This window comes from Lithobates pipiens, unplaced genomic scaffold, assembly GCF_037356315.1.
Source record: "Lithobates pipiens isolate NorthernLeopardFrog02 unplaced genomic scaffold, aLitPip1_a1.2 Scaffold_8, whole genome shotgun sequence".
In the NCBI taxonomy this organism is placed as follows: domain Eukaryota; kingdom Metazoa; phylum Chordata; class Amphibia; order Anura; family Ranidae; genus Lithobates; species Lithobates pipiens.
Window position 1 is genome coordinate 417408747 of NW_027507903.1, and position 14536 is coordinate 417423282.

At 40.2% G+C, this 14536-nt stretch overlaps 1 protein-coding gene across 2 annotated transcripts in view; it reads right to left on the reverse strand.

The window, feature by feature from the left end:
* ARAP3 (ArfGAP with RhoGAP domain, ankyrin repeat and PH domain 3) overlaps nt 1–14536 on the reverse strand; it is a 149892-nt gene that overhangs the window by 89582 nt on the left and 45774 nt on the right. For both annotated transcript variants that reach the window (XM_077474240.1, XM_077474239.1), the window contains exons 7-10: nt 13880–14000; nt 9797–9984; nt 5773–5879; nt 3785–3984 (exon numbers count right to left, since the gene is read on the reverse strand). In XM_077474240.1, the coding sequence (XP_077330366.1) occupies nt 3785–3984; nt 5773–5879; nt 9797–9984; nt 13880–14000 (616 nt within the window). The remainder of the gene's footprint in view (nt 1–3784; nt 3985–5772; nt 5880–9796; nt 9985–13879; nt 14001–14536) is intronic.

Sequence of the window (14536 nt, forward strand, 5' to 3'; positions counted from 1 at the left end):
ACTCCCCGAGATTGAGGTGGAGGAGGGGGGGTGAAGAGGCAAAACCCACCCTGGCATACATCCTTAGAGCTGTACCTAATTGCACAGCCTCTGTGCATACTTTGAAGGAGCAATTTGGCAGCATGAAGGAGGAGCTGGGCTTTATCCACCATGACATACAAAAGGTTAGAGAGTGCACCACTGCTGCAGAAGTTCGCATCAGCGACATAGAAGACAAACTGCCCCCCCTAATCAGAGACACTCAAATCACAGTGAAACTTACAAAGGCAAAGAGCTTAAGTCAGATGATAATGAGAACTATCTGAGGAGGAACAATGTGCGAATAGTGGGGCTCCCGGAGAAGACAGAGGGCAAGGACCCCACAGAATTTGTGGAAAAATGGCTGCTTGAGGTCTTTGGGTGGAATGTGTTCTCATTGTACTCGGTGGAGCGGGCACACAGAGTGCCACCCAGACCTCTCCCACCAGACCATCCACCTCGTACCTATCTAGCCAGACTCCTTAATTATAAAGACAAGGAAATTATACTTTGCCAAGCAAGGGAACGGCGCAACATACAATTTAACGGCACACGCATCTCTTTTTACCCTGACTACTCTGTGGAAGTACAGTGCTGTAGAGCGAGATTTGCAAATGTTAAATGCTCCATATGCCATGCTGTTCCTGGAACGACTCTGCACATCACAGGTAGAGACCAAGCACACTTTTTTTAATCTGTGGCTGATGCATCTGCATGGATTGATGCCAAAGAAAATGTTATCCGCCAGACCAGGAGGGCTGCGGCGGAGGGAGACTGACATTGGGCTCCACTGTGGGGTGAGCAAAGTGAAAGCTACCTTGATCCTGTCTTTCTTCAGGACACTGGCAGTTCAGCTGGGAGACAAAACGGTTTTCTCGTCCCAGCGTTGTGAGCAATGTGAATTTTCCAAAATCTAAACGTTTACCAGGAAATAACTAATTTATTCCCTTTAAGTTGTTCAACTTTTGCTGCTCAAAGCAATCCTATGTTCTCAGTTTGTTTACTTTCAGTTATCAACCGACCGATGGAGACTCTACTGTTCTTAGTTCACTATTTTTCTTCACAGTTCAACTAAGCTGCTGCTATGATTCCAGAACTATTGACCTCACTTCCAGCCACCGTGCATTCACTGTAAAATTATGCCTTGACACTTACCCAATGCCCTGTGACCGACATGCTGGTATATTATAGTCGGCTGTGCAGAAATATGTATTACCCCAGGCAAGAAAGCCTGGGGCACCTTTCACCCTATCACAGATACTTTATTGCTTCTAGATGAATGCTGTCCTGGAATATTAGGGGTCTCCAGGACCACCTCAACCATATCATGGTGTCCACCGTGCTCAGAAAGCACTCACCAGCTTTTTATGACTTTCAGAAAACCCATTTGGTTCCAGAGACGGTATCTTGTGTTAACTTTTCATGGGTGGGATGGGCGTACCATTCCACACACACCTCTTACTCAAAGGGTGTGTGAGTGGATTTCCAGGTGTATGACAAACTGATTGCCTCTGAGGGGAGGTATGTGATCCTGCTATGTAAAGGGCTGCTTTATATGTCCCACCCCTTTTAACTCACAGGCATTGAGAACCCCTCCTGGCATTTCAGCTAAGCAACCCTGACCTACCTTTGATTGCTGTGGGTGACTTTAATTGCTATATGTACCCTGTACTGGATAAACATCCTCTCCGGTGACTGGCCGCACAATTGCCGGAACGGCACTGCGGAAATTCACGGAGGATGTGGGGTGGATAGACCCTTGGCGGGGTGGCAACCCACAGTAACAACGATTCTCCTATTTTTCTAAGACGTATCTCTCCCTCTCTAGGATAGATCTCTGCCTATGCACACCCCAAACATCCCACTTCCTACATGACATCAAATACCTAGTCAGGGGTATCGCCGATCATTCTCCTCTATTGGTTTATCTGATTTATAAACCTGACACGAACCTGCCGAGGGCTCCTTGGGAACTCAATGCCTTTTGTTTTAACCTATTTCCCTCCCATGATGGCATAACCGATGCAATTGCGGAGTTTTGGCTACATCATGCGGATCACCCTAATCTGAATACAGTTTGGGATGCCTTTGAAGCATTCCTAAGATTTATCCTTATTACTGAAGTTCAGAGTATTAAATCTAAAACAAGTGCACAGAAGGAGCAAGCGAAGCGATTGGTGAGCCAGCTCGAGACATGGATAATTGATAGCCCTAGTGATTCTAGTAGGAAGGCCTGGCTGGCCGCGCAGGAGGTGGTGGATCGTATTACCAGTTCAGCAGCTATTAGAAAGAGATATTTCAATAGACTTGCTTTTTACAAAAAGGGTGACAGGATAGGCCATCTACTTGCAAAAATTGTGAGGTCTTCCCAGGCCTCCCCCTCTATTGGTACTCTACGCGCCAAAGGGGGAAGGATGGTGAACACTCCTACCCAAATCATGCAGGAGCTGGTGGATTATTACTCAGATCTCTACCAGTCTTGTGCGGGCTACTTGGAAGCGGAATTGCAGACCTACTTACGGGTCGCTGAGCTTCCCCACCTCTCCGCATCTCAAAAAGCACTTCTGGATGCCCCCATTAGAATAGAGGAATTGCAAGAAGTGATTAGCCTCTCCCCTTATTCCAAGGCCCCAGGGGGACGATGGCCTCCTGATAGAAGTTTATAAACAATACGTGGGACCCATTCTACACCATCTCTTTAGAGTTAGTAATTCAGCCAGGGAATGTCAGTGTCTGCCAGCATCTATGACTAGAGCCAATATATGCTTATACTGCAACAGGGTAAGTACCCGCTGGATCCATATGCTGTGGCGTTGCCCCAAGCTTCACCTATACTGGACAGGGGTCCTGAACACTATTAACAAGGCCTTTTCAGTTAATATCCCTACAGATCCCAGACCATGCATACTGGGTATACTGGAGATTAACTCTAAACCACCTATTGCCAGAGCCCTTTTTCAAGCTCGCCTGCAGTTGACCCTCCCACGCTCAAGGAATGGATTAACCGGGTGGGTGACGCTTTACGGCTGGAGAGGTTTATCTTTCAGCATAGAGGACGCCCTGGTAAATTCGATACATTGTGGTCACCCTGGCTGGAAACCCCTGGACTCTCCCTGGTGGATCTCATACTGGACAGAATACTAATCTAAACTAGTTGCTTAAGGTTTAAAATCTGTAACGCTGCTTAATGTTAGACAGCGCAGTGGGCACTGTAGGGTAGTGTCTTGAAGGTGCATAATGAAGATACCATGTTGAGTGCTGGTGTAAAGTGATGATAACTATACCGATTGTATACTGTAACTTGTTGAATCTGGAATCTATGCCATGTTTGTAAACTGGGCAGAGTAAACACAGTTGTGAACACCGATCTCCCTGTATAGCTTTTTAGCTGACTCCCTGTATAGCTTTTTAGCTGACAGCCGTGGAAGGGAGAGAAGGAGAAGTGGCTGTCAGCTAAAAATCTATACAAAGGAGGTTGGTGTTCACAGCTGTTCCCCACCACACCGATCATTCCCAGGAGGTCGCAAGGCACTTGCAGGTGTGCGGGAGCCGCTGTAGAAATGCGGGAGACTCCTGACACAGGACAGGGGGCACCTAGTAAAGGAGACTGCCGGAAATTAATAAGAAGCAGCCAGAAAATACTGTAAAGACACAGCTTCACAACAACAGCTTATTGCTTAGACATATCTATATGGAACATATACTATATGTAAAATATATCTAGGAACCATAACAGACTTTGCATGATTTGATTACTAAAACCCACCTGCACACTGCTTGCATATGATTACACACAGGTTAATGGAGGCCCAGTCTGGGTTGCAGGTTCGGCAGTCTGCACATGACTTGTTGGCTTTATTTGACCAGATCTTCTCAGCAACCTCATAGTCTGACAGGGACTCAGATATACACTCCAACAGAGCTTCCATCCATTCCTTCTTCTCCCTCTCTGACTCTGCAGTGAAACTGGGGAACAATGACATTTTGTGATAGAAAATATCTCATCTAAAAATAATAATATACATTTTAAGATCCAAGCAACCAGTCAGGACTTTTTTTTTTTTTTTAGATACAGTGCCAAAAGAATAGAACCCCTGACTGGTTTTTATTGCCGTCTAGGGCTTCATTAGAGAAATTTCCTCTGACTTACTGTACTGTGACAACATTTTCACTGGGCAGAAAATGAGGGAAAATCTGATAGTAATGGCAACTTTTATTTCCAGATTTTCTCTCACTCCTTTTTTGAGGATATTGTTTTCACTGGGGTAGTAAATGAGAGGAAATCTCTCTAAAAATGGGCCCCAAATACAAGATCATCTCCCTCTCTATTCACGAAAAAAAAAAAAAAAACTGGACACACACTTTAAAGCATATCTTAACCCAGGAACAATACAATGATATACTGCAGCTTCCCAGTCCCCAGATTTTGCACTCTCTAGTTTTAGTAAATCAACCCCGCTGACTCACCAAACCCTAGGGTGTAGGTCTTGTGGCTGGAAAACTACTCATAATCATCAAGAGACAGGATGTCTAACACAAAAGCAGCCACATAATGAGACACCAAGCAGCATTGTGTTGCAAAAATTAGAAAAGATTGTTAAGTGGTTGTAAAGGCTGAAGGTTTTTCACCTTCATGCATTCTATGCATGAAGGTAAAAAACCTTTTGTGTAGCATCCCTCCCCCCAAAACGTACCCAAGCCCTATCTCGATCCAGCGATGTGCACGAGAGCTGTGGCTCTGCCAGTTCTCTCCATCCTCATTGGCTGAGGCAAAGGCACTGGCTCCTGCTGCTGTCAATCACAGGCAGTGAGGAGGGAGCAGGGGGCAGAGCTGAGCATGGCTCTGTGTGTCTTAAGGACACACAGAGGCAGCTTGGGAGCGAGCACACACGAGTGACCCAATGGCTTGCTATGGAAGCACTTGGCATGGGGGAGGGACCCGAGAAAAGAAGGATCGGGGTTTCTCTGTGCAAAACCATTACACAAAGCAGGTAAAAATGACATGTTTGTTTTGTTTTTTAAAGTGAGCCTTTAATATCCCTTTAAGCAAGTCTGGATCTCTTATATGTTACTATACGGCACCTTCATGGAGGATAATGAACCTTCTCATTAGCTTCCTCTCAATGCATTGATTGCTTTATACGTGCAATATAATTATTTAGTAACAAACAAGTGGTGTTTAGACATAGTAGGCTTCATATATATTTGAAAACTTTTGTATTGAACATCTTTGTTTTACACCTAGTAATTATTAACTGATATTTGCTAAAGGTAACTCCACACAAAGGTCAATTTTATAAGAACCAAATAAAACAATAAGATTGGAAAGTGTGTGTAGGCACCTTTAAGCTGGTAAAAAATGGATCCAAATTTGGGCAGTTCAGCAAAGACTGGCAGAACTTGGTTCCAAGTATAGGCAGGCTGATTTTACCCAATTTGATCAACTTAAGTACAACCAGCCTGTTGGATCTTTGTACATGCGATTACGGCCAGCGGCTATAGTCCCCAGCACTAACTATTGTATTCTGCTCCTGCTCCCCTGCCAGAAGAATACAGTAGCACTGTGGGCAGCATTCCCTCTTTAACACTGACTGTTGATGGGGGAATCGGAAGGAAAGAAAATCAATTTATCTCTGGCTTTCCTTACTCTAACATTTTTAGGCGGGCTCCCATTGTCTATCAGCTAGCTAATCCTTTAATGTAAATCACAATAAACATGCAAGTTTCTCACAGATATGAATAAAATATATTTACCTGAAGGTTTTATGTGGTGTGATCAACTCAAAGGTCTTGTTCCTTGCATCTCGGATCGTAGAGCCATTCATATCGATTATAAACATCCCAATGCCCATTTTGAAAAACTGAAAGGAGGAATAGATAATTATTGCATAGTTCATTTATAAATGCAGTCAAATTATAACAGACTTAATTGAAAAGTGCCTGTTACAGACATTTGTATTTTTTTTCAGCCCGTAAAAGCACCTGTTTGTTAGCCTATGTGTCCATGCACACAAAAGCGTATTAGAAGAGAAGCGTTTTTACAGGCTGACAAAAAACGCGGATGTTCAGGAAAGGAGCCTTAAGCAGAAAAAATGGTTGATGTGCCTAAATAAACTAATACTTTGGCCAATGGAATCCATCAACACTCGAATACTTGATGTGCCTAAATTCATTGGCAATTTAGGTGCCTTTTTTTACCTGCTTTCCTCCTGCCAGGAGTTCTGGCATTTAGAGGAGAAAAGCAAATGCCCTGTATGCATGAGTCCTAATAGTCATATTAATACTCTATTCTTTTCCAAACAATTTAGGGGGTCTATGAGCTCTGCAGAGCTATTCTGATATGTGAATGGTGCGGCAGAGTGTGCGGGAGCACATCATCAGAACTGGTGCTGAACATAGACCCAATTTTGATGCAGGGCTCTGGAAGTGTTGTTCCCTGCTGTACATATCACAGTAGCTTAGTAAAGCAATGGTGTATATATGCTGTTATCATTAGACGGCCTATGCAGTGTAATCATTTATGTCAGGATGTGATTTGTTATGTCCAATCCAATTTTAAAGTGGTTGTAAACCTCAGACATGAAATACGAGCAAAGCATATCCTTCTGTAGTGTGTACTTGTCTCAATCCAGAGGCATGTAATTTCTCTCTGCTGCTTTGTTCCTATGCTATCTGCATCCGTCACTTCTGACAAACTTTCCTAACACAAAAAGGAAAATGGTGACAGAGCAGGGATCTTCAGCTGATTGACTGCCACAGCTGTGTTCCTATGTGTTGTATGAAGGAGGGGGGAGTGTTCTTTCCCTCCAATCAGCTCTCGGAGCTCTCCTCACTGATGTAACTTCAGCTATCCACCCCTTACTTTTCAGATCTTAGAGATCCTGTGTGAATTCTGCACTTTGGATGTAGGGGGAAGTGGGCTAAACAGGTACAACTTATGTAGGATGATTTGTTTTATCTCAGTGTATCACCTGAGGCCAGTCACTTCACTGGGTATATGTTAGGCTTTACAACCACTTTTAAATTAAACCAGTGTAAGAATCTGAAATAAACTTAGTATCACTCTCTTGCAATCACCTATATAGCAGTACTTAGCCTAGTAGAGAGAAGGGCAGAACTGGGAGCCAATTAAGTGTGATGCATGCAAATGTAATGAAATGGAACATGTTGATAACATGAAAGAGCAAAGTGAGCAGAGGGAGGTTCATTAGTCCCCAGCTCTTCCCTTGTCCTGCTGGGGGTGGAGAGAGGACAATGAGGACATTCTACAGTCTATAACTGTGATAAAGAAAGAAGTGCAATCCTTCTAGTTGTGTTGTATGGGAGGGCTATGTAAAACTCAGAATTTGATGGACAGAAGTACAAATCTTTTGAATGTTAAAACAGTTCCCTTATTTGTATTTCATTTGTATTTGTATTTAGCTGTTTTCCAAGTGTTCGGTTTGAAATACATACTATACACTGAAACTGGATTGTGTTATTTTCGTTTATTTTTTGTTATTGCTTTCTGCAACATTCAGAATTTGCCTCTTAAAGCAGCCCTCGTATCATGAAAAAAACAAAAAAAAACAATACAAAACAAAAGGAGCAAAGGGTTCCATTTAAAAAATAAATAAATATATATATATATAAATAATTGCTTTAAATGTCATAAGCATTAACCCAACCCTAAATAACTTCCCCCATATTTTGTCTAATATGATTTCTTCTTATGATCGTCAGCTTCATCTAGTGGCCATAATGCACCATTTTCCTGAAGTGCCTCAATAGGGGAAAAAAACACATAATGGTCACTAGCTGGAGCTGACAATCACAGAAAATAATCATATTAGACAAAATATGGGGAAAGTTTATTACAGTTAGGTGAATGCTTGTTACATTTGTCTAGCAATTTTTCCCCTGGAATCCTGGGAAAGCTGACAATCCCAAATCTCACAAGAATAAATTCCTGCACAGTACAGTAGAACATTCTTGTCAGATTTGGGATCCTTACTTTCCCAGAAGGCTGCACCAAGACTGAGAAATATCACCAGTTTTTAGGCAGTGGGCTCTTAACCGAGGTAAAATCTTTTTCTGCCGATGTTTTAGTTTTGTTGTTTTTTTTTTTTATCGTGTTTGTACATGTAGGGGAGGGAGTACCTTGTTTTTTTGGTGCAAGGTCTGTTGTAAAGGAAACCTGTCTAGGGAGGATGCCATTGCTGACCCCCTCCTGCAGACAATCAGTGCTTAGCTGTATGCTATTTTGTCCTTGGTTACTGATGTAGAAAGAATATCCAATAATCTGTCCTTACTTTACTACATAGACAATGCACAACAGTCACTGTACTCACAGAACTAAAATTTTCTAAATACAAGTTATCACCATTGAGCCCCACTCCACCTACTGTTATTTCAGTTATATCTATGAAAAGGAAATGCTTGCTTCCTTTTTTTGTTACCAAGAAAAAAATAACATGTCACAATTCTTATGTAATATGCTTAAGGGTTGCGTTAACAACATGTATGTTTTCATATAATTGCCATTTTTTTTGAATATAACCTATGGTGTCTATTAAGGTGCTCAAAGGATAATAGATGGCAATCTTCATGTCTATCCATCTAATGTATATGTAGCAGGCCTTAACAGCCATGAACAGTCTTCCTCAGAATACAAAGTTTTTGGACAGGATAAATAATGTTGTCCATCTAAAATGGACAACTGACGTAGTCATTTACTTCTCCAGCAGCTGTCTATTCCCAGTGTGGTGCCCGTTTTAATGCATCAGACACAGCTTCCTGTTTTTTTTTTTTAACAAACTTTATTTGAAGTGTACAAAAGTACACTTTATTCATGTTGATGTACAGCAGCACAACGCACTGCGTTTCTGTACAGTGCCATGCAATTCTGTACAGTGTGCTGTGATAAAATACTGCATGTCTGCATTTTAGTGCAGCTTCAGGCTGTGTTGCAGTGTGAATTGGACACACAGAAAACAATTGATTTCTGTGTGTCCTTGCAGTGACAGGCATTTTACAACATAGTAAAAAGACTGTCACTGTGCTAAGTGTGAGAATTCACCCTAAACCTAAATTTAAAGCCCTTTTTTTGTTTTTTACAGAGTAAGGTATGTTTAGAACCTCAAGTCAGGTCAGGTTTTTATTGCTTTCTTGCTGAGGAAATAAACCCTCTATATTTGTCCTGATGAAACAAGTCAAAAGCTAACATTTTGAATTGTCATTAAGTCAGCAATATCTTCCGAGGCGGACACTTGTTACAATAGCAATTAAGAAAAATGACTTTGAAGAGACTGCCTCTCATTTCTCATTGTGTCAAACTTGTCAGGAGTTCCAGTCACTCCCTACTCTTGTGGCCTAAAGTGGAATTCCAGGCTAGTCATAACTGAGATACAAACTGCTCCCACTCTCCTTCTAACACTTATACTAATAACCCTGTAAAAGGAAGATGAATATATTTACCTATTCTCAGGGAGCTCCAAGGTATTTAGGGGAGAGAAGGGGCAGCTGACAATGGATGCACCATAATAAGCCTATGGGTGACGTTACCGCCCAGGCATTCCATCTGTTGTTATCACTCTCTCCTCTCCCCTAAAGCAGGCCACTGTAGAGATCACGTGTCTAGAACGGAGCATACTGAAAATAGGTAAGTATGCATCTTCCTTTTACAGGATAGTTAGAATAAGAGTTAGATGGTAGGTGGGAGCCATTTTAAGTTAGCTCAGGTCTGAAATTTGACTTTTTAGATATACTACAAAAGAGCATCGAATCTAATATTGCTTACCTGTTCATTCTTATGAATCCATAGTTGATCTATAGTGAGAACAGCATAGATTTTTGACTTATATCCTTTGAGTTCCAGGTAGCCAAATTTCTGACCGAAGAGAAGACAGCTAGAGCGTAAGCGAGGATTAAACATGCGTTGTTCTTTCACCTTGTTCTGGATCGTTGAGCACCATTCACTCCTTTGAGCTAAGGAATTTGCATATTGACATAGGTTATAGTATTTCTTAAAATCATATTTGTTTAAAGTCAATAACAAAGTTTCACCTAGTTTTAGATATGTTCGTCCAAAGAAAAGTACAAACCGTTGAACAAGGCGTAATTTGATGACCACGTAGACGGATGCTACTAACACAAATGCGTGATGCCTACAGCACAGGCAGACATCTGTTACCCATAAAGTGGCATTATTATTGTTAAGCCTCATACACACAATTAGCATATTGGATGTATGATAGGTTTTTTTTTTTTTTTTTTTTTGCATGCTAGTCTCATATTGAAAATGAAGAGGTTACTTAAGTTACAAAAATTCTCGTATGACAGAATACAACTTTGGAAATGATGTAATGTGTTGTATTGTATTATAATGTATTCTGTCATTTTTAAAGCATGTGTGGTCTTGATCTTTGGATTTTTTTCATTCAATTACTGTACTGACTAAACTTATACCATGTGTTCTGGTGTCGTTCAAGAAAATTTTTCATGTTCATCCCAATGGAAAAAATTTTGCATGAACTATCCTGTTTGGCTCTCAAAAGTTGTGTACTATAGAACAGATTATCGTACGATTGCTTCTAAAGCGGTATTTTTTGTCTGATTTTCTGATCGTGTGTACTAGGTCTTATTGTAATTATTATCTTATTATTAGATGTAATATAACCAAATCTGTCATGAATGAGTATTTAGTCTCTATCAATATATCAGGAATCTTTCTGCAAAGAATAGAAGTATGTGTACTTTAGTTGTTTCCTTGCTAAAACTCCTTTATTGCATGATATGACTCTATTAAAGGAGACTTTTACATATGAGTATAAATGACAAAGTTAAAACAAATGTTTCAGAAATAGAATATTGGGGACAAAGCAATTGTTAGCCTGAAACAATACTCTGTCATCTGCTTACACTAAGGAGAAACATTTCTTTGAATGACATCCAGACATCCTGCTCTGCAGAACAGGAAGTCCTACTTTAATGCAGTAAAAGTCAGGAAGCAGGAAGCCACTGAGATCTACTGTTGGAAGGTTTCAAGAGACTGTTTCTGAGGTTCAATATATCTATATCTATATATATCTATATATATCTATATATATATATATATATATATATATATATATATATATATATATATATATAAAACAATATATCTAGTGTTCCTGGCTATTAAAGGTACGCTGCAGTCAAAATAAAAGTTAAAACTTCATCAGTTCATTCCACTGTTTTCTGTTTAGGTTCACTTCAATGCAACCATTTCCAGCAGTTTATATGTCCTTTGTTCGTTAGCTTATGTAAACTCCAAGCTGATAGTTTGAGCTTTCACTGTACTAAGGACTCCTTCCATGTCCTTGTGTAAAAGCACTGGGCCAATCACTAAACACCAGCAATGGTACATGAGCGCAAGGGGAGTGGAGCACATACTCCTGCATACCAGAAAGAATCAGGTGTTTTCTTGGCTTTTAGCAGATGAATGAGGGGTGGAATATCCAAGGAAATGTGGTTATGTGCTTATGCAAAGTGAACTTCATGCTTTGCCCTGCAGGTATACTTTAAAGTTTAAATCTGATTGGTAGAGAGGGAAGACGTTGCATAAACACACTTCAATAGTCCTCCACATGTGAGGAGGAGCTTTCAGTTGTTATCCAAGTGTTGCACAGGTCTGATAAATTGGAAGGAGGATTTGGCTATTGATGGCCATGTTTTTAATTGAAAGTGGCAAAGATTTTGCCAGTCTTATCTGTGAGATTTTTATCCATATTTTAAAGAAATTCTTTAACCAAGTTAAAAACAAATTGTACGTAAAATCACAGAAAAATCAAGTATTTTTAAATGGCTACTTACAAAAGTTTTCTATTCCATTAGCTATATTTTAATTGACTTGCAATGTTACTCGATTCCCTATGCTTCCTATTTTCTTGCAAGCCCTCTCCTCTTCTGGAAGTATTTAATTACTGTTTGTGGTGGATAGGAAAGCCCCGAAGTCCAAAGAATAGGGGCTGGCCTGTTCTGGAGCTTAGTTGGGGGCATTTTGTTTCTTGTTGGACTGGCAGAAGATTCAGATAGCACCTGAGCTTAAAGCGGACCCTCAGTCATTTTTATTTATTTTATATTTTTATTTATTTTATTTTATTTTATTTTTATATTAAATCTTCTACCTTTTGTTGTTTTAACTTTGGATAGTAAACATTTTTTTTCCGCCTGTAAATACCTTATATAGCCCACTTCCTGTTTCTGGTCTGGAAAAAAGCCTAGGCTTATGACATCATGTACAGCTCTCTCTCTCTCTCAATCTTGTGAAAGTTTGCCAGGAAGGGAGGGTGGATGAGTCATACGAGGGCCAATGAGATGTGCCTCTGTGTAAATCCAGGAAGTGAACAGGCAGGAGCTTCAACTGCCCACAGTTAAAATGGATGCAGCCAGACTCAGTGGAGGGATATTTCTGCAGCATATTTGGCAAGTACAGAATCACAGTATATATAAAATAATATTCAAAGTGGTTGGAGGGAAGCTTCAGAATTGCAAAGATGTTTTTATCACAAATTATGTGAAAAAACTACAGTTCCTCTTTAAGCATGTCTCTTTGACTCTTATTATTGTATATATATATATATATATATATATATATATATATATATATATATGAGAAAAAGGCCCATTCTTTAGAATATGGGGGTTTCCTATCTACCATACAGCTGTATGGTTTCGCCTGATTAAGAAGGGTCCTATACTGTTGTCCACTCACCACTGTGCTTGTCCTGATCCTGGGTGATCTGAGGTATTTCCTACCTGGTTGTAGTGCCTTACAAACAACATTATGATCATATACTTGGTCTCCTGATGAAGCAATTAAAAGGCAAAATGCATTGAGACCAATGACCATATCCTTACATTCTGGCCATATGTGACATGATGTTATAATCTTATGAATATTTATGTATGAGTTGGTATCAAAAGGTTTCATGACTAGTTTTGTAACACACCAACAGATGGCAGCACAAGGCTGCATGCACAGTCTCAAAGAGCACCGACCTTCATAATCAGTGTGCCAAAAGACCATTGTCCTGTGTACATCGGGAGCTGTGCAACTGGTGCTATTCTGACCATGTGCATTACCACGTCTGCTATTTCATCATGAACAGCAAGTTAGAACAAAGCACAAACATGAAATTCTGTGTGAAAATAGGCAAATCTGCCACAGAGATATTTGACATGATTCGGCAAGTTTACGCCGATGCTGCAATGAGTCGTTTGAGGTGTTTTGAGTAGCACGCATGTTTCAACAGCAAACGAACATCAATTTAAGATGACGAGAGATCGGAAAAACCTTCAACAAGCTCAACCCCCAAAAATTTCGAAACCATTCGGCAACAGATGCTTAATGCGCTTCAAAAAGAAGACTTCCAGGACACATTCCAGTGGCAGGAACACTGGGTGCTCTGGGGACTGTTTTGATGGTGATAGTGTGTAAACGTAGATAAATAAAGTACTTTCTTGTAAATAGAGCCAGTCTCAAAACTTTTTGATGCCATCTCGTATTATCTATTCTTGATAGTCAGGGCCAGGCAGGATTAGCGTTCTTTCAGGGATTACCGATATGATAATACTGTGATTTTATAATATTCTTTTTAACTAATAATGATGTGAATAAACGTTTGCGATTTTACTGAGGTTGTGCGGTCACCTTCATTTGGGGTTATGTTTGGCACCTTAGGGTCCTCTTTTCCCTTTCTTTTGTTACATTTGTGGAATGTTAGAATAAACCTACACAAATATAAGAAAACTTTATGCAATGGCCATTATGCTAACCACCAAACTGACGCTCTTGTATAAATTAGGAGCATCTTACTATGTAAAAAAAACTTTAGCATACCTTCAGACTCAGCTCGAAACACAAAAATTCTGTGTTTTGTGACCACTTCAAATTTGTTTTCCTTTGTTGAACGAGCCATTTCAATGGAGGTCAGTGGAATCACACCTTTAGAATATATGTCCTAAGATAGGAAAGAAAAGAATCAATAGAAATTCCTCCTTGTACCGAAAACAAGCCATGCAGTTAAAAACAGCAGTGTAATGATAAGAGACAATTCAAACTTTCTTCCCACTATCAGGATGCATGTTCAAGGAGTGGTGTATGGAAAAATGCCAATAATCCAACCAAGCCAACATATTGTACTCCCTAAATCCATCAGTCAGAGTCTCTGTGAAGTCTGAAAGTATCTAGTCTTTATTTGCTTTTAGCCAATAATCAACAATTCACAAGCCCGTAATAAACCCAAAGCCAAAAATGAAATAAATTGCAGTTTAACTTCTTAATCCTTAATTTAATGCTTAGATGTGATGACTGCATTAGTTTTCTTGTTTTTGTATGTTTTCCCTCTGTTTTCACCAGGTTATCTGGTCAGTAACACACCTCCTATATTAGAGTGCCGCTACTCTGGATAAAGGAGCACAGGGTGCATTTAGACAGCAGCATTGTCAGTCTGAGGGGAGGGGAATGTTAGATATACTAGCAGATTTAAATAAACTA